This window comes from Somniosus microcephalus, unplaced genomic scaffold (assembly GCF_052327205.1).
Source record: "Somniosus microcephalus isolate GS21.2 unplaced genomic scaffold, FLI_Smic_1.0 unresolved_chr1, whole genome shotgun sequence".
NCBI classification, from domain to species: domain Eukaryota; kingdom Metazoa; phylum Chordata; class Chondrichthyes; order Squaliformes; family Somniosidae; genus Somniosus; species Somniosus microcephalus.
In genome coordinates, this window is record NW_028225179.1 from 107,546,119 (window position 1) to 107,572,590 (window position 26,472).

Sequence of the window (26,472 nt, forward strand, 5' to 3'; positions counted from 1 at the left end):
AAAGAGCAGAGATAATGACCAGATAATCTGTTTTAGTGATGTTGATTGAGGGATAAATATAGGCCAGGACACTAGGGAGAACTCCCCCTGCTCTTCTTCAAAATAGTGTCACGGGATCTTTTACACCTGCCAGAGAGAGCAGACGGGACCAAGATTTAACGGCACCTATGAGAGTGCCACACTCCCTCAGCGCTGCACTGGGCGTGTCAGCCTAGACTTTGTGCTCAAGTCTCTGGAGTGGGGCGCGAACCCACAACCTTCTGACTCAAAGGTAAGAGTGCTGCCCACTGAGCCACGGCTGGGTCAGGTAATAGACTCCCATTGAGGTATCATTTGTATCTCCATGAGTGACTTGACCTGGTAGTCCATTGTGCTGGGCCAGCAGTGCCGATATAAATCACAGCCCCGAAATTCCTGGGCCTCGTAAGGTGTCGAGGGGTGGGGACGGAATTTGGGCCGGGACCCGATCCCAAAAGGGGTCTCCATCCCATTTTCTTCATGTTGGGGAAATTTCCAAAGGTAGAGGGGCGGGCGCTTCTTGCGATGGTCAGTCCCCCTGACCTTGACGTCACCGGAGGAGGCAGGGGCATGAGGGCTTAACGTCCTTTGTCAGAAATGGTGGCGGTTCCACTTTTCCTGCAGCCAGTGGAAGGTGCATGAGGCAGGACGGGGGTGGGGTGGGGTGGGGGATGGGCGGCTATTGCTAGTTTGATAACCCAACGTGATCGATTGCCATTGGAGAAAATGACTGCAGCAAAAAGGATCATTTAAAAAAATATATTCTGAGATCTTCAGGCCCCCCAGTCCTCTGACTGTCACTGATGACCTCCTAACTGCTCCTATAATTCAGGGCATCTGGACCTGCCCTTCCCCTTCTGCTGGTGACTGGATTGGACTGGACTGGCTGGGTTCTATTGGCTTGCTTCTGATTTCTGGGGCTTGCTGTGTAGGCAGGTAAATAGTCCTCACTTCTGGGGAGGTGGGGAGTGAATAAACTTTGGGAGGGGTGGATATCTTCTGGGGAGTATGGTACCTTCTGGGGTTTGGATATCTTCTGGAGTGTTGGATGGAATCTGGGGTTTGGATATCTTCTGTGGGGTGGCTGGTGATAGGCTGGTTAGCGACCTACTTCGGGCAGGGGTGGGTAGGGGCAGGCTAGCATTTGATGGCTGACTGCCCCAAGCCTTTGCCCTGCTGCTCCCAGTCTCCAGTCCTCCTCGTCTAGCACTCTGAGCTTATAGTTCAAATGTTTATCTCCAACCTTCTGCTGTTTATTTTTAATCTAAATGTTGTTGCTCTTCTAGTTCCCCAACGATATAAATGTGTGGCAAACTGAACAGGCCCGTCACTGAATCCATGTTGTCTTGCAGCAGAATTTGTCTGAGCTTGCTGCAGTAATTGGCCTCGAGGTGTCATAGAATTCTTGGCGGACTTGGATAAATGATGCATTCAATATCTTCTTGATGTATTTCTGTTCTGTTATAGGCCCTGCCTCACTGACTCTAAACCCTGCTACAGCAAGCCCGTGGCTTATTTTGTCTGAGGACCTGACCAGTGTGAGACATGGGGATGAAAAACAGCAATTGCCTGACGACCCACAGAGATTTGACCGATGCCCCTGGGTCCTCAGCTCTGAGGGATTCACATCAGGGAGGCACTACTGGGAGGTGAAGGTGGGCAACAAGACCACCTGGACTGTGGGGGTGGCCAGTGAGTCAATCGACCGGAAGGGGGATATCATATTATCACCTTCCAATGGATACTGGGCTGTGGGACTGAAGGACGGGGCCAAATACAAGGCCTTTACCTTATCATTGTGTGATCTCCATCTGGATGAGAAACCCAGGGAGATTGGCGTTTACCTGGACTATGAGGGAGGACAAGTGTCCTTTTACAATGCCGATGGCATGTCCCACCTTCACACTTTCAGCGACACGTTCACTGAGAAACTCTTTCCTTTCTTCAGTCCGGGATTGAACCACGGTGGTAAGAATGCTGAACCTCTTCAGCTGCGTCACTCGATTGTTACAAGTCCCACCGCCAAGGAGGGTGGAACCAGTCCGTGCTTGGATTGTGAGCGGGAAGGTGTGACAATCGCTGCTCCCATTGGGAATGCTAGGAACTTGCACTTGGATTGGAGTGTTTGGCGATGGGCTTGGCTCTACTTTGTTTTACTGGTCCCACTAGGAGTTGCCTCACCAGGGAATGCTAATTTCACAGAGGTGTACTTGGTATGCTGCAGTATGCTGGGATTTGTCGGTTTGTGCTGGTCCCTGCTGGATAATAAAAGTCTTGCAGGGATTTCCTGGGTGTACTGCGGTGTACTGGGTTATGCCGGGTTGTGCTGCTTCCTGCTGGCTCATGCTGGACTTGTTGGGTTCTGCTTGGTTATGCTGAGCTTCATTGGGCTGTGCTTAGCTTCAAAAGGTTACGCGTGGCCTTTCTGGGTCATGCTAAGCTTTGTGGGCCTCGTTGGACTAATATGGTTATTGGATAATGATGTTTGGATGTGGTGGGTCTGCTGTGGTTTGCTGGGACATGCTGGGTCATGCTTGTCTTTGTTAGGCTATGACAATGTTGCCGAGATCTGCTGGTGGTGTTGTGGTACAAAAGGGTACGTTGGATTATGTCTTCTACTGGTGAGCTTTTATGGACTTGCTGGTTTATGCTGGATAGCATTTGGCATCGCCGGGCTATGCTTGGCTATGACGGGCAACGTTGGGCACCATTGGATTATGGTTGGCATGCTGGGGTACAATGGAGTATGGTGTGCCTTGGTGGGCAATGCTGAGCTTTCTGCGGTTACACTGGGCGTCGCTACTTTATCATGGTCATGTTGGTCCTATTATTCTCGCGAGGTTGGCTTTGCACGACTACCCTGACCTTGAGTTCTACACAGATTGATAAACTTGAAAGAAAGACAGACAGGCTTGCATTTACATAGCGCCTTTCACGACCACTGGACGTTCCAAAACGCTTTACAGCCAACTTTTAGAGTGCAGTCACTGTTGTAATGTGGGAAACGCGGCAGCCAATTTGTGCACAGCAAGCTCCCACAAAGAGCAGTGTGATAATGACCAGATAATCGGGGTTTTTAGTGATGCCGATTGAGGGATAAATATTGGGCCAGGATACTGGGGAGAACTCCCCTGCTCCTCTTGGAAATAGTGGCCGTGTGATCTTTTACGTCCACCCGAGAGGGCAGATGGGGGGCCTCGGTTTAACGTCTCATCCGAAAGACAGACGTTGGCCTAGAGTTTCCACCAGTTAAATCGGCACAATTGGCCGAACCGGTGCGATAGATCACAGAAGCTGAAAATCAAGTGAGTTACACTCGGAACTCAATTACCCTCGGAACCGACCTGCGCTCGAGTTCCTGCGATCTTTAACACTGGTTTAAAAATTCATAGTGCCTGAGTTGGCCCCTTCCACAAAACCGGCCAACCCCCCAGATCGAACTAACAAGGATGCCGAGTTTTCGTCGATTGCGCCCGTTCGAGGAGGGTCGTCAAATTGCGCTTGTTTTTTTTTGCCATGCGAGGGCACCCATAGTCGCGCGATTCCCACCTTCCTGCAGTGACCAGCAATCGTTTCAGCAGCTTGCAGGCAAGCAGCAGCCAGTCCCCATCCACCACCACCCTCCTCCGCCTGGCTGAACCTGTTCTCACATTGAACAACTTCTCCTTTGACTCCACTCATTTCCTCCAAATTAAAGGTGTTGCTATGGATACCCGCATGGGTCCTAGATATGCCTGCCTTTTCGTGGGATATGTGGAACACTCTTTGTTCCAGTCCTACTCGGGTCCCCTCCCTCACCTCTTTTTCCGATACATTGATGACTGTATCGGTGCTGTTTCCTGCTCTCGCCCTGAACTCGACAATTTCATTCACTTTGCCTCCAATTTCCACCCTTCCCTCACCTTCACATGGTCCATCTCCAACTCTTCCCTTCCCTTCCTCGACTTCTCCGTCTCCATCTCTGGGGATAGGTTATTGACCAACATTCACTACAAGCCCACTGACTCCCACAGCTACCTGGACGACACTTCCTCTCACCCCGCCTCCTGTAAGGACTCTATTCCATTCTCCCAGTTTCTCCGTTGCCACCTTCCACACCAGTGCTTCCGATATGTCTTCCTTTTTCCTCAACCGAGGATTCCCCCGTACCGTGGTTGACACGGCCCTCGACCGTGTCCGTTCTATCTCCCGCACGTCTGCCCTCACCCCTGCCCCTCCCTCCCGGAACCACGATAGGGTTCCCCTTGTCCTCACCTTTCACCCCACCAGCCTCCACATTCAATGGATCATCCTCCGCCATTTCCGCCACCTCCAACGTGATCCCACCACCAAACGCATCTTCCCCTCCCCTACCCTTTCAGCATTCCGTAGGGCCCGCTCCGTCAGACACCCTAGTCCACTCCTCTATCACCCCCAGCACCCCTTCCCCTTTGCCTGGCACCTTCCCGTGCAAGCGCAGGAGATACAACACCTGCCCTTTTACCTCCCCACCCCCCCCCCCCCCCTTCCCACTGTCCAGGGCCCCAAACATCCCTTCCAGGTGAAACAGCGATTTACTTGTACTTCTTGCAATCTAGTATACTGTATTCGCTGCTCACGATGTGGTCGCCTCTACATTGGGGAGACCAAACGCAGATTGGGCGACCGCTTTGCGGAACATCTTTGTTCAGTCCGTAAGGGCGACCCCGAGCTTCCGGTCGCCTGTCATTTTAATTCACCGCTCCATTCCCACTCGGACCTCACCGTCCTCGGGCTCTTGCATTGTTCCACAGAAGCTCAGCGTAAACTCGAGGAACAGCACCTCCATCTTCCAATTAGGCACTTTACAGCCTTCGGACTCGATATCGAGTTCAACAATTTCAGATCATAACCTCGGCCCCATTACATTTTTATATATTTTTTTATTCACACCTTTGTTTTGTGCCCTTCCCCCTTTTTTTCTCTCCCACATGGCAGCTGTCTCCCATTCTGCCAGCGCATTTCACACTTCACACTGCATCCATTTAATAACCATGGAGAGCCGTCTTTTGTCTCTTTTTACTAGTCCTATCACCATCTCATCTCGTGTTGAATACCTCTTAATGTCTCTTCACTTCTCTTTTGTTCTTTCACCCCCATTTCCCAGCCCCCAAACTGGCCTTTTAATCTGTTTCATTTCCTGTGTTTTTTCAGTCCTGATGAAGGGTTTCGACGTGAAACGTTAACTCTGTTTCTCTCTCCACGGATGTTGCCTGGCCTGCTGAGCTTTTCCAGCGTTTTTTGTTATTACAGCAAATACTTCAGTTCAATTGAGCCCCTTATATCAGAGAAATAGTGGAGCAGCAGCGGAGGTCACTGGAGTTTTACTGCATAGCTGGCTTTCCCAAGGTGCTTGGACCAGTTGATGCCACTCGTGTGGCATTGAAGCTCACCCATGAAGACTCGCAGCACTACCCAAACAGAAAGGGATTTCACTCACCTTGATGTCCAGGCCGTGTGCGATGCCAGTGTGTGAATCCTATGTGTGATTGCCATGCAGGCTGGATCAACTCATGATGCTTTTATCATGAGGAACTCTGGCGTAGCATACTCGGGGATGGTTGGCTAATTGGGGACAAGGCCTGACCCCAGCTGCCAAGGTTGATGGCACCATTTCAACAACAACAACTTGTATTTATACAGCGCCTTAAATAGTAAAACGTCCATAGGAGCGTTATTAACAAAATTTGACACCGAGCCACATAAGGAGATATTAGAGCAGATGACCAAAAGTTTGGTCAAAGAGGTAGGTTTTAAGGAACATCTTGAAGAAGGAAAGAGAGGTGGATGAGGTTTAGGGAGGGAATTCCAGAGGTTAGGGCCTCGGCAGCTGACCGCACGGCCACCAATGTTGGGGCGATTAAAATGGGGGATGCATAAGAGGCCAGAATTGGAGGAGCGCAGTGATCTCGGGGTTGTGGGACTGAAGGAGATTACAGAGATAGGGAGGGGGCGAGGGCCATGGAGGGATTTGGAAACCAGGATGACAATTTTAAAATTACGAGCTCCAGACACTGAGGCAGAGGTGAAATTCATTGAGGCCCATGTCTCCACCAGGCCGGTCATGGAAGTTAAGCCAATTGGGGTGTTGAAGGAGCCACATCAGGTGCCTAGACAGATCTGGGGGCGTGCTGCAGTATTCCCCAGAATAAGAGAGAGAGTGGCCAGGATTATCTTGGTGTGCTGCGCCCTGCACAATGTTGCTCTGGAACAAGTTCTGGACCTGGACAATCCGGGAGAGGAGCCGGTCGAGATGAATGTCGTGCCTCGGGAACCGGGGCTGAGGTGTGCTGAGCCGGAACAGGGGGCAACAGCTCGACAGGGCAGGGCTCTCAAAGCCCGGCTCGTAGAGCACATCTTCACACAATGAGCCCCACCTCCTGCCCGTCTCCCCCGCACTGAGAGCAGAGGAAGACTCTGACGCTGATGATCACTTCAAAATCGAACGAGATTCATTACAATCTCCAATTGTTAACTGTTAACGTTAAATGAATCGAGTTTTTGCAGTTCACAAATACAGTTCAATTTGTTGCTTGCTCACATTTGTTATCGAAAACTACAGTAATAAATTTTGTTATTAACAAGAGTGGAAAGATTCATTTAGAAATGGACACAGGGAGATGTACAATATAGTTACATTTATTCAACTTTAAGAGTGCAAACATGAAACTTCAACAATTATTCAAAAAACTTTAGAAAAGTGCAAACAAATAACTAATAAAAAGTGCTAATAACTGCCTGCAAACTCCCTCCTTGGATGAGACGGAAGAGAAAGTGGAGGTAGCAGAGAGAGGGATGAAATTCCCTGCCTCTCTCGGGGCGGCTCGCTCAGCCCCCACCATGCCTAGACCAGCTCTGGTACCTTCTGCCCGCCCCGCGCTGTCTACCAGCTGTGTGATGGAGAAATGGAGGTCTAATGAGCCGTGGGCCTAAGCCTCACCGAGTCTCACTGCCGTCAGCTCCTGGGGCAGAGAAGCTGCTGCCTGGATCCCAGAATTGAGAGCCTGAGCCCCTTCATGCAGCCGGGTGAGTGCAGCTGGCGAGGGGCCAGGCCAGAGGGGTCCGGCGTGGAGTCTAGCGAGGGGCTGGGTGAGAGGCTGAGTGAGGGGCTGGGTGAGGGGTCGGGCGAGCTATCTGCTGCGGAGTCTAGTGAGAGGCCGGGTGAAGGGCCTGGCGAGGCATTGAGCAAGGCGTCTGGTGAAGGCCCTGTCCCAGTGGTCAAGGGTGGTACTGCACCCCACCACCCACTGAAGTAGAGGCATCAGCCACATGGACCCTACGAGCTAACCCACCGGTGCGGAGTTCACCAACAAGCTCACCCACCGCCGTGATGGGTGGAACGATGGCGGCTGCGATGCCCCGCAAGGTCTCAGCGAGAGACTGTAAGCCCTCTCTCTTATGACCACCTCCAGTCTGCTGAGGCCTGAGCCGCAGAAGCCCGAACCTCCATCTAGTTTAGGGGCCCTGACTTCTACTGCACTGTCCCATCACAGGGGGGCTGCAGGATGGCCCAAGGCAGCAGTCAACTGGTGACATAGCTCCTGGACTGCAGCCGCTGCCTGTCCAGTGTTGTCACAGATCCTGTGCAGCAGATTCTGAGACCAGGCCAGCAAGGTTCTCTAATGTGTCCTTGATGGAGGATAGGGTACCCGCTCGCCTCCGGTGCTCCATCACCAGGCGCCTCCTCATCTTGGGCTCCACTGACTCACAGCTCTATGTCCGCCTTCTGGCCGGTATCACCGGAGAGGCAGATACATCCTCTGCATCTCCCACCACCACAGTGCTGCTAGCGGCAGACGTCTGGGCGATACTGCAGCTCAGAATCAACCTCCGAGAATGCTCATGTGTATCCGGGCTGGGGGCAGGCAGAGGAGAGTTGGTTGGGGGGTGGCCTGAGAGTGGGGTCGAGGGTTCAGGGGGTGGGGGTCGAGGGTTCAGGGGGTGGGGTCGAGAGTTCAGGGGGTGGGGGTCGAGCATTCAGGGGGTGTGGGGTCGAGGGTTCAGGGGGTGGGGTCGAGAGTTCAGGGGGTGGGGGTCGAGCGTTCAGGGGTGGGGTCGAGGGTTCAGGGGGTGGGGGTCGAGGGTTCAGTGGGTGGGGGTCGAGGGTTCACACCAAGGACGAAGGAGTGTTGGTGAGGAGCCTTGGCTTCCCCTCAGTCCCTCATCCTAGGGCACGAGCCAGGGCTCCACTCCCGCCATCTCCTGCGGGGGCTGCTCCACCTCACTTTCCCACGTGCACACCTCCTCCAAGTTTGGGTAAGTGTGAGAGTTTTTAATTGTTATTTCTCTTTAAATCATTCTTGATAAGATTACTTAAGCAGTTTAAGTAAAGGGGAAAAGTTAAATATTTGGGATTCTGTTCGTTTAAGAAGAGTAAAACAAGGTTACACTGCAGTAGGAGTAAATTGGCACAGCAGGCAGTGGAAACCAGTTTTCTAACCAATCAGCAGGGGTGACTCATTTGGCTGTAAACAAACAAACAGTATAAAAAGACCAGGCTAGTGCGAGCAAGCACTGAGTGCAAGTCAGCAGAGAGTGCTGTGAGTTTGGGTAAGTGTGTGAGTTAGGGTAAGTGGGGTGTTAGGTGCTCTTTTCAAACTTTAACTCTGTGGGTTGTAGTTAATAAGGCCTTTCTGGTGCAGAGTGACTGTTGGTAAACCATTTAACTGGTGTAATTAGAGGGATTGATTTAAATTAAATCCAATTAATTTAAGGGGATACTAGCATCTATAATCGGGCAGAGGGTGTCCATAACTAACAATAAAAAATTTAATTAATTACATGGAATGGAGCAGGTGATGTGTTACTGTTGCGAGATGTGGGAGCCGGTGAACCCCATTGAGGCTCACGGTGATTACGTCTGTGACAAGTGTCTGCTGCTACAGGAACTCCAGCTCCGTGTTGATGAGCTGGAGTCTGAGCTTCAGACACTGCAACACATTAGGGAGGGGGCGAAGTACCTGGACTCTGTGTATCAGGAGGTGGTCACACCTATGAAGTTAATTAATTCAGATGTAGCCCATGGTCAGGGACAGGACGGTGTGACTACAAGTGAGGCAGGTACGGGGATCCAGGAGGTAGAGCTGGAGGAGCCGCAGCCCTTGCTCTTGTCCAGCAGGTTCGAGGTTCTTACTCCCTGTGGGGACGGGAGCAGGGACTGCAGGGAGGATGAGCAACCTGGCCACAGCACCGTGGAACGGGGGGCCATTCAAGAGGGGGGAGTAACTAGAAATGTTGTAGTGGTAGGGGATAGTATTATTAGGGGGATAGATAGAGTTCTCTGCAGCCGAGAGCGAGAGTCCCGAAGGCTGTGTTGCCTACCCGGTGCCAGGGTTAAGGACATCTCCTCTGGGCTGGAAAGAAACTTGCAGTGGGAGGGGGTGGATCCAGTTGTCGTGGTCCATGTTGGTACAAACGACGTAGATAGGACTAGGAAGCCAGTTCTGTTAAAGGAGTATGAGCAGCTAGGGGTCAAATTAAAAAACAGAACCTCAAGGGTAATAATCTTATTACCTGAGCCACGAGCGAATTTGGCTAGGACAAATAAAATTAGAGAGTTAAATGCGTGGCTCAAAGACTGGTGTGGGAGAAATGGGTTTTGCTTCCTGGGACACTGGCACCAGTACTGGGGCAGGAGGGAGCTGTTCCGTTGGGACGGGCTTCACTTGGCCAGTGCTGGGACTAGAGTCCTGGCGGATCATAGTGGGGGGGGAGGTTCCTAGAGAGCAAATAATAAAAATGACAACAGAGAAGGACTTAGGTAGCAGTGGGGAAATTAAAAACGAGAGCGTGTCAGGAAGGGGCAGAAGGTATGGAGTAAAAGGTAAAGTAATAAAAAGGGCAAAAGCACGAACTAAGTGTCACAAAACATATTTGAAAGTTCTCTATCTGAATGCACATAGCATTCGTAACAAAATAGACGAGTTAATGGCACAAATAGCTACATATGGGTATGATCTTGTGGCCATTACAGAAACATGGCTGCAGGGTGACAATGCCTGGGAATTAAACATACCAGGTTATTTAACAATCAGGAAGGACAGGCAGGAAGGAAGGGGAGGTGGGGTGGCTATGTTAATAAAGGAAGGAATCACTGTAATACAGAGAAATGATATTGTGTCAAAAGATCAGGAAAATGAAACAGTTTGGGTGGAGATAAGGAATAATAAGGGGAAAAAAACACTAGTGGGCGTAGTCTAAAGGCCTCCGAACAGTTGCAACTCTGTTGGATGGAGTATCAATCAGGAAATAGTTGAGGCTTGTAATAAGGGAACATCTATAATTATGGGGGATTTTAACTATCATATTAATTGGACAAATCAAATTGGGCAGGGCTGCCTTGAGGATGAGTTCATTGAGTGTATTAGGGATGGGTTTCTTGAGCAGTATGTAACTGAACCGACCAGGGGGCAAGCAGCCTTAGATCTGGTCCTGTGTAACGAGACAGGATTAATTAAAAATGTCCTAGTAAAGGATCCCCTTGGAATGAGTGACCATAACATGGTTGAATTCCATATTCAATTAGAGGGTGAGAAGGTTGGATCTCAAACAAGCGTGCTAAGCTTGAATAAAGGAGACTATGAAGGTATGAGAGCGGAATTGAGTAGAGTGGATTAGGAAAATAGATTAAAGGGTAAGACGATACATGATCAGTGGTGTACATTACAACTTCCAAAAAATATATATTCCACTGAGAAGAAAAGGGTGTAAAAGAAAAGACAGCCATCCGTGGCTAAGTAAAGAAATTAAGGATAGTATTCGACTAAAAACAAGGGCATATAAGGTAGCCAAATCTAGTGGGAGGATAGAGGATTGGGAAAACTTTAAAAGACAGCAAAAAATAACAAAAAGATTGATTAAGAAAGGGAAGATAGATTATGAAAGTAAATTTGCAAAAAATATAAAAACAGATAGTAAGAGTTTTTATAGTTATATAAAAAGAAAAAGGGTGGCTAAAGTAAATGTTGGTCCCTTAGAGGATGAGACCGGGAAATTAATGGTGGGAAATATGGAGATGGCAAAAACACTGAATGAATATTTTGTATCAGTCTTTACAGTAGAAGACACTAAGAATATCCCAACACTGGACAAACAGGGGGCTATAGGGGGGGAGGAGCTAAACACAATCAAAATCACTAAGGAAGTGGTACTCGGTAAAATAATGGGACTCAAGGCGGATAAATCACCTGGACCTGATGGCTTACATCCTAGGGTCTTGAGGGAAGTGGCGGTAGGGATTGTGGATGCATTGGTAATAATCTTCCAAAACTCCCTGGACTCAGCAAAGGTCCCGGCAGACTGGAAAACTGCTAATGTAACACCCTTATTTAAAAAGGGCAGTAGACAGAAGGCTGGAAACTATAGACCGGTTAGCCTAACATCTGTGGTAGGTAAAATTTTGGAGTCCATTATTAAGGAGACAGTAACAGGACATTTGGATAATCATCATTTAATAGGACCAAGTCAGCATGGTTTTATGAAGGGGAAGTCATGTTTGACAAATTTGCTGGAGTTCTTTGAGGAAGTAACATATAGGGTGGATAAAGGTGAACCAGTGGACGTAGTGTATTTAGACTTCCAAAAGGCATTTGACAAGGTGCCACACAAAAGATTATTGCTTAAAATAAAAAATCACGGGATTGGGGGTAATATTCTGGCATGGATAGAGGATTGGCTAACTAACAGAAGGCAGAGAGTTGGGATAAATGGTTCATTCTCAGACTGGCAATCAGTAACTAGTGGTGTTCCGCAGGAGTCGGTGCTGGGTCCCCAACTCTTTACAATCTATATTAACGATTTGGAGGAGGGGACCGAGTGTAACATATCAAAGTTTGCAGATGATACTAAGATGGGAGGGAAAGTAGTGAGTGAGGAGGACATAAAAAACCTGCAAGGGGACATCGACAGGCTAAGTAAGTGGGCAGAGATTTGGCAGATGGAATACAATACTGGAAAGTGTGAGGTTATGCACTTTGGCAGGTAAAATCGTAGAGCAAGCTATTACCTTAATGGCAAGAAGCTGGAAAGTACTGAAGTACAAAGGGATCTGGGGGTCCTGGTGCACGAAACTCAAAAGGTTAGTATGCAGGTGCAGCAAGTGATTAAGAAGGCCAATGGAATGTTGGCTTTCATTGCTAAGGGGATAGAATATAAAAATAGTGAGGTATTGCTTCAGTTGTACAAGGTATTGGTGAGACCGCACCTGGAATACTGCATACAGTTTTGGTGTCCATACTTAAGAAAAGACATACTTGCTCTCGAGGCAGTACAAAGAAGGTTCACTCGGTTAATCCTGGGGATGAGGGGATGGACATATGAGGAGAGGTTGAGTAGATTGGGACTCTACTCATTGGAGTTCAGAAGAATGAGAGGCGATCTTATTGAAACATATAAGATTGTGAAGGGGTTGGATCGGGTGGATGCAGGGAGGATGTTCCCGATGATGGGTGAAACTAGAACTAGGGGGCATAGTCTTAGAATAAGGGGCTGCTCTTTCAAAACTGAGATGAGGAGGAACTACTTCACTCAGAGGGTGGTAGGTCCATGGAATATGCTGCCTCAAAAAGCTGTAGAAGCTACATCATTACATAAATTTAAAACAGAAATAGACAGTTTCCTAGAAGTAAAGGGAATTAAGGGTTACGGGGAGCGGGCAGGAATTTGGACATGAGTCTAGGTTCGGATCGGACATGGCCCTGTGGGTAGCGGAGCGGGCCCAGGGGCCGTGTAGCCTGATCCTGCTCCTATTTCGTGTGTCTAATTCTGTTAGATTCAGGAGATGGTTCTGTGATAGTAGATTGGCGGTTAGGATCAGATCAACCATGATCTTATTAAATGGCGGAGCAGGCTCGAGGGGCCGATTGGCCTACTCCTGCTCCTATTTCTTATGTTTGTCTTCCTCTGACTCCTCCAGCGGGATCGCCTGTGATCATCTTTTCTTAGCTGTGGGGAGAAAACCAGATGATTGGAATGTTTATATTGCCCGGGAGGCAGTGGGTGTGGGCGGCCATCCTCTGCCACTGTCCCTGTATGGAAGCATCGACTGGCCAAAGTGTAGGTACTCACCGGTTGTTGGACTCTGCCTGCCCACCACAGCCGTGATGGTGCGTCTCCTCAGCAGCTGCACTTCCTTCTGCTCATGGTGGGGTGTCAACACCCTGAGGTTTGGGAAGTCCCCACCACTCGTCGACCTTTCCCGGGCATTGTGCGCTTCCTTGACCCGCAAAGACAAAAGGAAAAGATCAAAATGCATCGACGAGCAATTCCAGCACGCGACTGCTGTGCGTATATGGGGAGAGGTGGGTTCAGTCCTCTCCGATAGATTGCTGGGCTGGTGGCTGTCCCTGAGTCCGACACATTGGGCACGGCAGAAGGAATGGGAATACATTTCTTACCTTCCCTGGCCTTATCGGGTCAATGAAATTCTTCTGCGCTGGTGATTAACGTGGACCCACTCAGCACCTCCGCCACCTCCCTCTCGGCACGCCTCCTAGTAACATAGGAGCAGGAGGAGGCCATTCAGCCCCTTGAGCCTGCTCCGCCATTCAATGAGATCATGGCTGATCTGCGACCTAACTCCATAAACCCACCTTTGCTCCGTATCGCCTTTGGTTAACAAAAATCCATCAATCTCCAATTTAAAATTAACAATTGATCTCTCATCAATTGCCATTTGTGGAAGAGAGTTCCAAACTTCAACCACCCTCTGTGTGTCGAAGTGTTTCCTCGTTTCACTCCTGAAAGGTCTGGCTCTAATATTTAGACTATGCCCCCTAGCCCTAGAATCCCCAACCAGTGGTAATGGTTTCTCTCTATCTACCCTATCTGTTCCCCTTAATATCTTGAAAACTTCGATCAGATCACCCCTTAACCTTCTAAATTCCAGGGAATACAACCCTAGTTTGTGTAATCTCTCCTCGTACCTTAACCCTTGGTAGTCTGGGTATCCTCACTGCCTGTGAGGGCTGGACCCCAGTCGAGACAACCCTCGCATGCCTCGATCTCATCAAGGAGGGCCTGGAGGTCCCCAGCCACAAAGTTAGAGGCCCACTTGCAGCCATCCTTTCTGAGCCTTTTGTCCGTCATCTCCAGGGAGGGAGAAGTTACACAATACTTTCAGACTGCTTGGCACACAGCTCAGCAGACTGATTGCAATTACTCACTAGTAGCAGGACAGGTAGATAAGGTGGTTAAGAAGGCATACGGGATACTTGGTGGATACGTGGATAGCACGTTTAACGAGGTGGTCACACCGCAGGTAAAGAGTGCACAGGCAGACAGGGAATGGGTGACCGCCAGACAGAGTAAAAGAACTAGGAAGGTAGTGCAGGAATCCCCTGGGTCCATCCCCCTCTCCAACAGATTTTCCGTTTTGGATACTGCTGGGGGAGATGGTTTCTCAGGGGAATGCAGCAAGAGCCAAGTCCGTGGTACTACGAGTGGCTCAGCTGCACAGCAGGAGGGGAAGAAAAAGAGTGGGAGAGCAATAGTGATAGGGGATTCTATCGTAAGGGGAACAGATAGACGTTTCTGTTGTGTATGTAATATGTGTGCTACTTTGAACCTATGGACAGGACTGCACTACTTGTTGGGCGTAGTGATACGCAGTACCACTCCTGGCCATAGGGGTATAAATAGTACTGTGGGTACTGATCTCCCCTCAGTTCCCGCCTGTGGGCATGAAGTAAAGACCTATGTATAGTCCCTACCTCCAACCAGTAAAGACCTGTTTGAGTTATACGTTTAAGTCTTTGTGTTAATTGTTCAATACAATACACAGACTTAACACTGGCGATGAGTCAGGTTCTTACCCTGCGGCAGTTGAAGAGAGGTTTCAAACATCACCACCCCACTAGAAGCGACAGGCTTTAGGACTCTGAAGCCTCCATCAGCGACTGAGTATTGGAGTGCAGCAAACATCCTGACAGCTTCCAGCGACTGACAGAAGTCTTTCTGCAGTTTCCTTGTTCAACCTAGGTGGTGGGGTAAGCCGTGCAGTGTTGGCTGCAAAGACAGGGCTGGGGAAGTTGGAGAAGATAAGGGCGATCGCAATCCCTGATAAGAGCCGCGGTGAAACGCGCGAGCGGGTAAGCCAGAGCCAGGGAGGGAGCGAGCAAGAGCCGCTTCGGTCGGGAGCCACTTCGCTATCCAGCGATCGCATCCGCTGATAAGAGCCGCACTCGGGCGATCGCGGCGAAGATAAGGGCCGCACTCGGGGGCTGAAGGGAGACGGCGTCGGGGGACGGGTGAAGACCGCCAAGCGCGGGGAAACCGCCATTTTGTGGGCGGAGGACGACGGCAAGAGCGGGAAGCTGCCATCTTTGATAACAAGTAAACAAAATAAAATCTGAGAAATTGCAAATCTACAATGCCTAAACACGGGAATATTAGCACCTTTGATAGTGACCTCGAAGATTGGGCCATATATGTTGAAAGAGTAAAAAATTATTGTAAGGCCAATAAAATTCGTGACCAAGATAAATAAAGCTCTAACATTATTAAATTTAATGGGTGCGAAGACATACGGGCAATTGAAACACCTGTTATCACCAGTTGAACCGGCGGATAAGACGTTCGATGAGATTGTTACTGTCCTGAAAGATCATCTAAACCCCACGCCGCTGATGCTAGCGGAACGATTTAAATTTTACGACAGAAGGCAGCTACAGCATGAAAGCAATGCTGATTATTTGCTGGAATTGCGTAAATTAGCGAAATATTGCCAGTTTGGAACGGGACTGACAGAGGCACTTCGAGACAAATTTGTGTGTGGTTTATTTAAACAGGATACACAAAAGCGACTGCTCGAGGAGAATGAGCTGACGCTTGAGAAGGCGGTCACTATGGCAGCAGCACACGAAGCCGCAGCGAGAGGCACGGCAGTAATGCAGCTACGGTCACCGGAGCTCAGTGCACACAAATTGGGTGTGAGTTCTGGCAAATGTTATCGTTGTGGAAAGACAACGCATGATCAGAACCAGTGTTGGTTTAAAAACCAAGAATGTAGAACTTGTGGTAGGCTTGGACATATAGCTAGAGTATGCAGGTCAGCGAAGAAGACCAGCAACAAGAAGTCACCGCAAGGAAAATACGCAAAGGTACAGAAGGTGACCGAACAGGAGTCTGATTCAGACGCTAGCAGTAATGAACTGGCTAGCTTAAGAGTACTCAACGCTGGTAAGGGTGCAGACCTCCAGACAATTTGGGTCACTCTTCAGATAGAAGGAGTCCAAGTAAAACTGGAATTGGACACTGGATCGGCATTGACGGTCATAAATAAGAAAGATTACGGAAAGTTATTCCAACATATTCCCCTACAGGATACGGGGATTATATTGGAAACATACACGGGGCAAAGAGTGTACCCCATCGGGAAAATAGAGGTTGCAGTGGTCCACAAGGGCGAAGACAGTCAAATAATGGACTTATATGTGATATCTGAAGGAGGTCCTCCACTACTAGGACGGGAGTGGATTAGGAAAATGAATATGGACTGGCATTTCCTACAAACAATAACGAGTGAGAACTCGGTGAAGATAGTCGGCCCAGACTCTGGAACGGATGATGGTAAGCCCAACTCAGGTGCAAAAGACAAAGTTTCAGCACAGAATTCCACTGAGCAACAACAACATAGTTTAACTGTGGATTCTGAGTCTGGCAAGTCTACTGATGTGCCCATTTCTGAGGGACACCGGGCTCGAACTCAACTCCATTTCAAACTACAACAGCAATTAGAACAAATGCTTCGCCGTTGTGAGCAAGAGTTGAATGCAACGAAAGAGTTCTTTGATATAGAGTTGGAGAATCTGGAAAGACAACAGAAGCAGCTGATGGAGAAAATGGAGCAGGAGCACACAAAACGTCTGATGTCAGAGGAGTTAACGGTCAGCCAACTCCTGCATATGCTGAAGGACAGGACTCTGAAATGGGAAAAACTTGAACACGAACTTCAATATTCAAACGAAAGGGGTTCGGAGCTCTCAAAGGTTATTGGAAGAGCTGAGGTGGCAACACAGACTGAAATGACTACAACAGAGCAGCCCTTGGATGCCAAAAGTACGCTGACTCACGTCAACGTAGAACAACAGACCGCTGAAACAGCTGCTCCGGTAGAGGGATTGAATAGTCCGATCAGTCAATCTCCAAAAGAAGTTGAAGCAGTAAAATCTCAAATGAGGTCATTAGTAAACGACTTGCTGAAAGCCCAGAAAAAGCTGGATGAAGAGGTATGCATGAAGAAGTCTCTTCAGGAAAGATGTCTGGACTTGGAACAAAAGCTGGCTAACGCCCAGCTGGGTATGGAGGAAATAGAAGACCCTCTCGTTGGCCTAGATCAGGACGACACCGAATATTACTATGTCCTGTCCTGCCCAACTTGTAACTTCGACTCCCACCATACAGAAAGCATGGAGGAGCACCGAAAGTCTACGGAACATCGGGAGAAGGTGGCTCTACTACGGAAAAAGGAGGGAGAGAAGGAGGAACTGCGCATGCAGCTGGCAGCTGACAGTGGAGCCCAGAGAGTCTCCAAGAAGCAGAAAAGGAAAAGTCGAAACAGAAGATGACCCATCTGAACCATTATTACCTCTACCAGATCACACACGTGGTCCCTCCGAACGGAGCCAATTCAGTTCGGAAGTTCAAATTGTTAAATCCATGGAAGGACTATTGAATGAGTCACTCCAGCAACGTGAACCGACTCCACCACAGAGATTGAATCTGTGAACTGTTTTCCGCAGAGACTGAATCTGTGATCTGTTTTGACATGAAGTTATCTATGTATCTATGTTATTCTGTTATGTAAACCTGAAGTTATATATGTATATATGTTATTACGTTATGTTAAATGGGGAGATGACTGTAAAGCTAGGAAGGGAGGAATGTTGTGTATGTAATATGTGTGCTACTTTGAACCTATGGACAGGACTGCACTACTTGTTGGGCGTAGTGATACGCAGTACCACTCCTGGCCATAGGGGTATAAATAGTACTGTGGGTACTGATCTCCCCTCAGTTCCCGCCTGTGGGCATGAAGTAAAGACCTATGTATAGTCCCTACCTCCAACCAGTAAAGACCTGTTTGAGTTATACGTTTAAGTCTTTGTGTTAATTGTTCAATACAATACACATACTTAACAGTTTCTGTGGCCGCAGACGTGACTCCAGGATGGTATGTTGACTCCCTGGTGCCAGGGTCAAGGATGCAGGGCATTCCGAAGGGGGAGGGTGAACAGTCAGAGGTCGTGGTTCACATTGGTACCAACGACATGGGTAGAAAGAGTGATGAGGTCCTGCAACAAGTGATGTGCCTCAATAATTCCGAGACTCGATGTTAGTGAAACAAAACAAGGCTTTTATTAACTTAGAAGGTAACATGCAGTGGAGAGAGGTATCTTCCATCTGGAGGTCTGCAGTACTGGATATGAGGCCAGACTGAGCTTGCTTACATAGGGGCAAGGTATGGGCGGAGCCCTACACACAATACATTACAATATACAATACAATGGTGAGGAGACGGAACTGAGGTAAGGGAACTGAAACCTGAAACCAACCACAGTCACAGGCAGTGATGAATGGAATATTTCATCACATTCACCCCTTCTATAGATTTAGTCTGCTCGGGGGTTTGATAGTCCTCTGCGACCGACGTGGCTGTTGTGGTGTCGCGGGTGTCGGCTGGGTGTCCCCGGTGGCCTCCTGGGTCTCTGCCGGGGGTGCCGCCAGGGTTGTTGAAGGGGTAGTTGGTGGGGGTGCCGTTGGTCGATGTTCTTCCGGGGGTGATGAAAGAGTAGTGGGTGGGTAAGAGTTGCTGTGATCATTGTTGTTGCTATTGCCGTGGTTGTTGTCGTTACCGGCTGGGGCGACGTCTTTTATGGACACGGTGTCCTCCCTTCCGTCGGCGTGCTGGACATACGCGTATTGGGGGTTGGCGTGGAGTAGGTGCACTGGCTCCACGAGAGGGTCCGTCTTGTGGCCCCTCACATGCCTTCGCACGAATACCGGACCTGGGGTGGAGAGCCATGACGGCATGGATACGCCTGAGGTGGATTTCCGGGGAAAGACAAACATTCGTTCATGAGGCGTGGCATTAGTGGCAGTGCACAATAGCGACCGTATCGAATGGAGCACATCTGAGAGGACTTCCTGCCAGCGGGAGATAGGGAGGCCCTTGGTCCTTAGAGCTAGAGTGACTGCTTTCCATACTGTCCCGTTCTCTCGCTCCACTTGACCGTTACCCCGGGGGTTGTAGCTGGTGGTACGGCTCGTGGCGATCCCCCTGGACAGCATGTACTGGCGTAGCTCTTCACTCATGAAGGACGCCCCCCTATCCGTATGGATGTAGCTCGGCATACCGAACAGGCAGAACAGGCTGTTGAGGCATTTAATGACCGTGGCGCTGGTCATGTCTGGGCAGGGGAAGGCGAATGGGAAACGGGAGTATTCGTCCACAATGTTCAGGAAGTAAACATTGCAGTCGACTGACGGGAGGGGGCCCTTGAAATCTAAGCTGAGCCGCTCAAAGGGCCGTGTAGCTTTGATTAAGTGGGCTCTATCTGGGCGGTAGAACCGAGGCTTGCACTCAGCGCAAGTGCGGCAGTTCCTGGTCAGAGACCGAACTTCCTCAATCGAGTAGGGTAAGTTACGGGACTTTATGAAGTGGAACAGCCGCGGGACCCCTGGGTGGCAGAGGTCGTTGTGGAGGGTCTGTAGCCGATCCCCGGTGGCGCTGGCACACATCCCTCGTGAGAGGGCGTCAGGGGATTCGTTAAGGGCCCCTGGCCGGTAAATGATGTCATACTCGAAGGTGGAGAGCTCGATCCGCCACCTAAGAATCTTATCATTTTTAATCTTCCCCCTCTATTATTGAACATAAACGCTACCGACCGCTGGTCGGTAAGTAGGGTGAAGCGTTTGCCGGCTAGGTAGTGGCGCCAGTGGCGCACTGCCTCCACGATGGCTTGGGCCTCCTTTTCTACGGAGGAGTGTCTGATCTCGGGCCCTTGGAGGGTCCTCGAGAAGAAAGCTACGTGCCGCCCCGCCTGGTTGAGGGTGGCCGCCAAGGCAAAGTCAGACGCATCACTTTCCACTTGAAAGGGAGTGTTCTTGTCCACTGCCTGTAGCGTGGCCTGCTCAATATCCTGCTTAATGCTTTTGAAGGCGGCGTGGGCCTCAGCAGAGAGCGGAAAAGAGGATGCTTTCAAGAGGGGGCGGGCTTTGTCAGAGTAGTTGGGGACCCATTGGGAATAATAAGAAAATAACCCCAGGCACCTTTTCAGGGCTTTGGGAGTGTTGGGCAGGGGCAGCTCCCGTAGGGGGCGCAATCGGTCGGGGTCTGGTCCGATTTCCCCATTCTCCACCACGCTGCCTAGTATGCAGAGACGCGTGGTGTTGAAAACGCACTTGTCCTCGTTGTAGGTGAGGTTGAGTTTTTGTGCGGTTTCCAGGAACCTCTCGAGGTTCGAGTCGTGATCCTGCTGGTTGTGACCGCAGATGGTGACGTTGTCGAGGTAGGGGAAGGTTGCCTGCAAGTGGTGGTCATCGACCATGCGGTCCATCTCCCTCTGGAAGACCGAGACCCCATTCGTCACCCCAAAGGGGACTCTGAGGAATTGGTAGAGGCGTCCGTTCGCCTCGAAGGCGGTGTACGGGCGGTCCTCTGGTCTGATAGGGAGCTGGTGGTACGCTGACTTGAGGTCGATGGTGGAGAACACCCGGTATTGGGCGATTTGGTTCACCATTTCTGATATGCGGGGTAGCGGGTAGGCGTCTAGTTGGGTGTACCTGTTGATCGTTTGGCTATAGTCGATCACCATCCGTTTCTTCTCGCTACCCCTTACCACTACCACTTGGGCGCCCCACGGGCTGTTGCTGCGTTCAATAATGCGCTCTTTCAGGAGCCTGTCTACCTCGGTCGCGATAAACCACCTGTCCTCCCAGCTGTACCTCCTGCTTTTGGTCGCTATTGGCCGGCAGTTAGGGGTAAGGTTCGCGAATAGCGAAGGCGGCTTTACCTTCAGGGTAGCCAGACCGCACACTGTGAGGGGCGGCTGGGACCCACCGTACTTGATCGTGATGCTTTGGTGGTTGCACTGGAAATCCAGGCCCAAGATCACGCTCGCACATAGATTCTTCATGATTAATACTTTAAAATTATCGTATACAGTTCCGTTAACGGACAATTGTACCGTGCAGTAACCCAGAATGGTCGATGTCTGGGTTTTATCAGCCATAGAGATGGTACCCTGAGTAGGGACTACCTTTAGGGAGAGTTGTTGTGCCAGTTCAGGGTGGATAAAACTCTCCGTGCTTCCACTGTCAATTAAACATTTAACCCGGCACCCGTTTACCTCGATGTCCACCATTGATTTGGATAGCGGGTGCGGCCTGGTCTGGTCCACTGTGACCGATGCCACTGTAGCGCCCTGATCGAGACAAGATGGCATCCACGCTGTCTGCTCATGAGATGGCGGACCCCACGAGGTCGGGCAAGATGGCGTCCAAGATGGCCGCTCCCACGCGCACACGCGGCGGTGGCGGGTTTTCCGGTGGGGTTCCCTCTGCACACCTTCCCGAAGTGCCCCTTCTTACCGCACTTAAAGCAGGTGGTGCCTTTCGCCGGGCACAGGTTTCTGGTGTGCTTCAGCTGCCCGCAGAAGTAGCAGTTGGGTCCCCGACGCGTCGCAGCTGTCGTAGGGCTTCTGGGGGGAGAGCGGGGCCCCGACGGTGTCGGGCTGCCGGGCGGGGAAGATGCCTTCCAAGATGGCGGCGCCCTTGGTGCACACGTGGCGGCGTGGACGGTGCGGGCTGAAGAGTAGGCGTCCGAGTTTCTCTGGGCCACATCCAGGGATCGCGCGGTGTCCGCAGCCTGTTTCAGGTCCAATCCCGTTTTTTCCAGCAGTCTCTGCCGGATGTAAGTGGAGCTGAGGCCTGTGATAAAGGCATCGCGAACAAGCTTGTCAGTGTACACTGCGGCTTTTACATCTTGGCACTTGCAGTCTTTGCCAAGCATTTTCAGGGTGCCTAGGAACTCCTCCACCGATTCCCCAGGTCGCTGTGCGCGAGTAGCGAGCAGATGCCTAGCATACACCTCATTCGTAGGCTGCTGGTAATGCGCCTTTAAGATGTCGCAGGCGGCCAGGTACGTGTCGGCGTCTTGGATGAGGGGGTAAACCCGGTGGCTTACCCAATTCCGCAGAATTCCGAGTTTCATACTCGCAGCGTCCGTAGCGTCTTTGACGGCTGCGGAATTGTCCAGGAAGAATTCCATACACATAAACCAGTGTCCGAAGCGTGCCGATGCGTCCAAAGCATGCTGGTCCAAATCCAAACGTTCGGGTTTTAGGAGTTGATCCATTGTGTTGAAAAATAAGTTAATAAAATTGACGTGCCTCAATAATTCCGAGACTCGATGTTAGTGAAACAAAACAAGGCTTTTATTAACTTAGAAGGTAACACGCAGTGGAGAGAGGTATCTTCCATCTGGAGGTCTGCAGTACTGGATATGAGGCCAGACTGAGCTTGCTTACATAGGGGCCAGGTATGGGCAGAGCCCTGCTTCTGGGGAAGGTGGGACCTGTACAAGTCGGACGGGTTGCACCTGAACCGGAACGGGACCAACATCCTTGCGGGGAGGTTTGCTAGTACTGTTGAGGGGGTTTTAAACTAACTAAGCGGATTCTGGGGGGAGCTCTGTGGCGACACACCACCACTGGACATAATCCGCTCACGGCAGCACGGACAGTTTAAGCAGATGCCCCCAGCCGGGGGCCCTTTCCTCCAGCAACTTGTTTCCCGCAGGGACAGGCTGCCGGGAGCACTTCCTGTCTGGGGAGTATTTAAGTGGATCGGGCTTTTCCAGTTTCTCTTTGCCATGAGGTAGAATAAAAGCAGTTGTGTTTTACTAGCTCTGGTCTCGACTCCCACGTTTGCCGCGGTATCTCAACACTGGTGACCCCGACGCTCAGGACGAATCCTAAGCTAGCATGGCGGATACAAACACAATCACGGTTAAACTACCGGACTTTTGGGAGAACCTGGCCGAAGCCTGGTTTGTTCAAGCTGAGTCCAGATTCCGACTGAAACACATTACAGTCGACGCCACAAAGTACGACTACCTCGTCTCCTCGCTCACCTACACCACAGTCCCCAAGGTTTGGGCAGCGCTGCAGGATCCACCAGTGGAAGGCAAGTACGAACATCTGAAGGTTGCGCTCCTTAAAAAATTTCAAACGTCTTCTTACCAGCGCAACTGCCAACTCCTTGACCTCCCCGGCCTTGGTGATGCTTCACCCTCGGATCTGCTTTCCCACATGCTGTCCCTCTCGGACGACAAAAACACCGGCGCCCTCTTTCGCACGCTTTTCATTCGGCAGCTCCCCGCCAGCATCCGCCCGCTCATTGTGGAGTCTGGCTCCACGGACCTGAATGACATAGCCGAAAAGGCCGACCGGCTGCTCTCTGCACAGTCCGCTCGCGACGTCGCGCCCAACCTCACGGCAATGACCACGCGGTCTTCCCGGCCCACTAGGCCCGACCGCCCTACCACTCCGGGTCACTGCTACTACCACACCCGTTTTGGCACTAGGGCCCAACGCTGCATGCCACCGTGTACTTTCAAACCCCCCCCCGCACCGGCCCCCGCGATGGCCGTGGGGCAAAAGGGGCCTCTACTGTACGTCACCGACGACAGAACCAACCGCCGATTTCTGTGCGACACAGGGGCCCAGCACAGCATCACCCCCGCCTCCGCCCTCGAAATCCAACGCGGCACACGGGGTATCATGCTGGCCGCAGCCAATGGCTCTGACATCTGCACATATGGCACCCGCATGGTCACGCTCGACCTCGCGGGCCGCCGCTACCGCTGGGAGTTCCTCACAGCCAAGGTCCTCTGCCCACTCATCGGCGCCGACTTCCTACGTGCCCACGGCCTCCTTGTCGACATTCCGAGGCACCGCCTCATCGACATCAACACTATGGCCCCCATCCCCGGCGCATTCACCCTGGCCCGTTTGGCCGGCCTGACGACCTACTGCCTCGCCAGAGCCACGGACGACTACTCGGCACTCCTAGCCGAGTTCCCCACCCTCACTAACCCGACCTTTTCGGCCAAAGCCGCCAAACACGGTGTGGAGCACTATATCCCCACCACCGGCCCCCCAGTTTCTGCCCACGCCCGCAGACTCAACCCGGCCAAGCTGGAAATTGCGCGGGCCGAGTTCACCACCATGGAACAACTCGGCATCATCCGCCGCTCCAGCAGCCCTTGGGCCTCGCCCCTCCACATCGCCCCCCAAGCCCGGCGGAGGCTGGCGCCCTTGCGGGGACTACCGCCGCCTCAACGACGCCACCACCCCCGACCGATACCCGGTGCCACACATCCAGGACTTCTCGGCCCGACTGGCCGGACGAACCGTCTTTTCCAAGGTCGACCTGGTGCGCGGTTACCACCAAGTCCCCGTACACCCCGCGGACATCCCCAAAACGGCCGTCATCACCCCATTCGGTCTGTTCGAGTTCCTGAGGATGCCCTTCGGCCTCAAGAATGCAGCCCAGGCTTTCCAGCGCCTTATGGACTCAGTCCTCCGGGACCTGAACTTCCTATTCGTCTATCTAGACGACATTTTCGTGGCCAGCTCCTCCAAACAGGAACACCTCGAACACCTTCGCATCCTGTTCGGGCGCCTAGCCCAACACGGGCTCATCCTCAGCCCGGCGAAGTGCCAATTCGGCCTAACCGAGATCGATTTTCTCGGTCACCACATCACCCCTGCTGGGGCCGTCCCCCTGCCCAACAAGGTGCAGGCCATCCAGCAATTCCCCCGCCCCACAACCATCAAGGGCCTCCAGGAGTTCCTCGGGATGGTGAACTTCTACAACAGGTTCATCCCCAGAGCTGCAGCCCTCATGAAGCCACTATACGACTCCCTCCGAGGTAAATCCGGCAAGATGGACGTAGCCTGGACCACTGACACGTCAGCCGCCTTCGACGCCGCCTTCGACGCCACCAAAAACGCGCTCGCCGACGCCACCCTGCTCATGCACCCGAGGGCCGATGCCCGGGTCGCACTCACCACCGACGCCTCCGACCACGCGGTTGGAGCCGTGTTCGAGCAGTGGGTCAATGGTGCGTGGCAGCCACTTGCCTTCTACAGCCGCCAACTGCGCCCCCCCGGAGGTCAAATACTCCACTTTCGACCGTGAGCTTCTCGCGCTCCACCTGTCGGTCCGCCATTTCAGGTTCCTCCTGGAAGGCCGCCCCTTCACCGCGTACGTGGACCACAAGCCGCTCACATACGCGATGGCCAAGCACACCGAACCCTGGTCCGCTAGGCAGCAACGCCAGCTCGCGGCCGTGTCCGAGTTTACTACGGACATCCAGCACGTCTCCGGTAGAGACAACGTTGTCGCCGACTGCCTTTCCCGTCCCGCCATCTGCGTGAATCACCTCGCGGTCGACTACGCGCAACTAGCAGCGGCCCAGCTCACGGACCCAGACCTCCTCTCGGCGGCTACCAGCCTGCCAGGGCTACGCCTAGCCAAGGTCGCGCACGGGCCCGAAGCCACGGCAGTCACTTGCGACGTCTCACTCGGCCAACCCAGGCCGGTCGTCCCTGCAACCTGGCGCTGCCGCATCTTCGACGCGCTCCACGGGCTCTCCCACCCGGGTTCCCGCGCATCCGTCAAACTCCTCTCCCAGCGCTTCGTCTGGCGCGGCCTCAACAAAGATGTTCGGACTTGGGCCACCTCCTGCCTCGCCTGCCAATGGGCTAAGGTACAGCTGCACACAAAAGCACCCCTGGGAGACTTCGAGGTACCCAGCCGCCGCTTCGACCACGTACACGTCGACATCGTTGGTCCTCTGCCGCCATCGCAATGCCAAACTTATCTCCTCACGATGGTCGACCGCTACACACGCTGGCCTGAGGCAGTGCCGCTGACCTCCACCACCACAGCCGACATCGCCAGGGCGTTCGTTAACACCTGGGTTGCGAGGTTCGGCGTACCAGCCGACATAACCTCCGACAGAGGCGCCCAGTTCACCTCCGAACTCTGGACGGCCACAGCACGCAACCTTGGGGTGACGCTCCACTGAACCACGGCGTACCACCCGCAGGCCAACGGGCTTTGTGAACGCTTCCACAGGTCACTCAAAGCCTCACTCCGCGCCGGCCTGCAGGACAGTACCTGGACTGACCGCCTACCATGGGTGCTACTAGGCCTACGCACCGCGGTCAAGGAAGACCTCCAATCCTCGGCAGCGGAGTTAGTCTACGGACAACCGCTGCGCGTCCCAGGCGAATTCCTTCCAGAGGCTACCACGCCTTGGTCGGCCGAACAGCAGCGGCTCGACTCTTTCTCTTCCGCTCAGCAGTTCGCCCCACTTCCAGTCAACCGACACGGCGAACTCGCACCTCACGTCCCGCCAAATTTACA

At 51.9% G+C, this 26,472-nt stretch overlaps 1 protein-coding gene across 2 annotated transcripts in view; it reads left to right on the top strand.

Moving 5' to 3' along the window:
• Positions 1 to 26,472, top strand: part of LOC147095698 (E3 ubiquitin-protein ligase TRIM69-like) — a 107,654-nt gene that overhangs the window by 16,314 nt on the left and 64,868 nt on the right. The window contains exons 6-9 of one of the 2 annotated variants that reach the window (XM_085974747.1): positions 1,486 to 2,099; positions 4,390 to 4,399; positions 4,791 to 4,799; positions 12,890 to 12,915. In XM_085974747.1, the coding sequence (XP_085830873.1) occupies positions 1,486 to 2,099; positions 4,390 to 4,399; positions 4,791 to 4,799; positions 12,890 to 12,915 (659 nt within the window). Of the gene's footprint in view, positions 1 to 1,485; positions 6,623 to 12,889; positions 12,916 to 26,472 lie in introns of those variants that run through there. The other variant, XM_085974746.1, reaches the window with a different exon arrangement.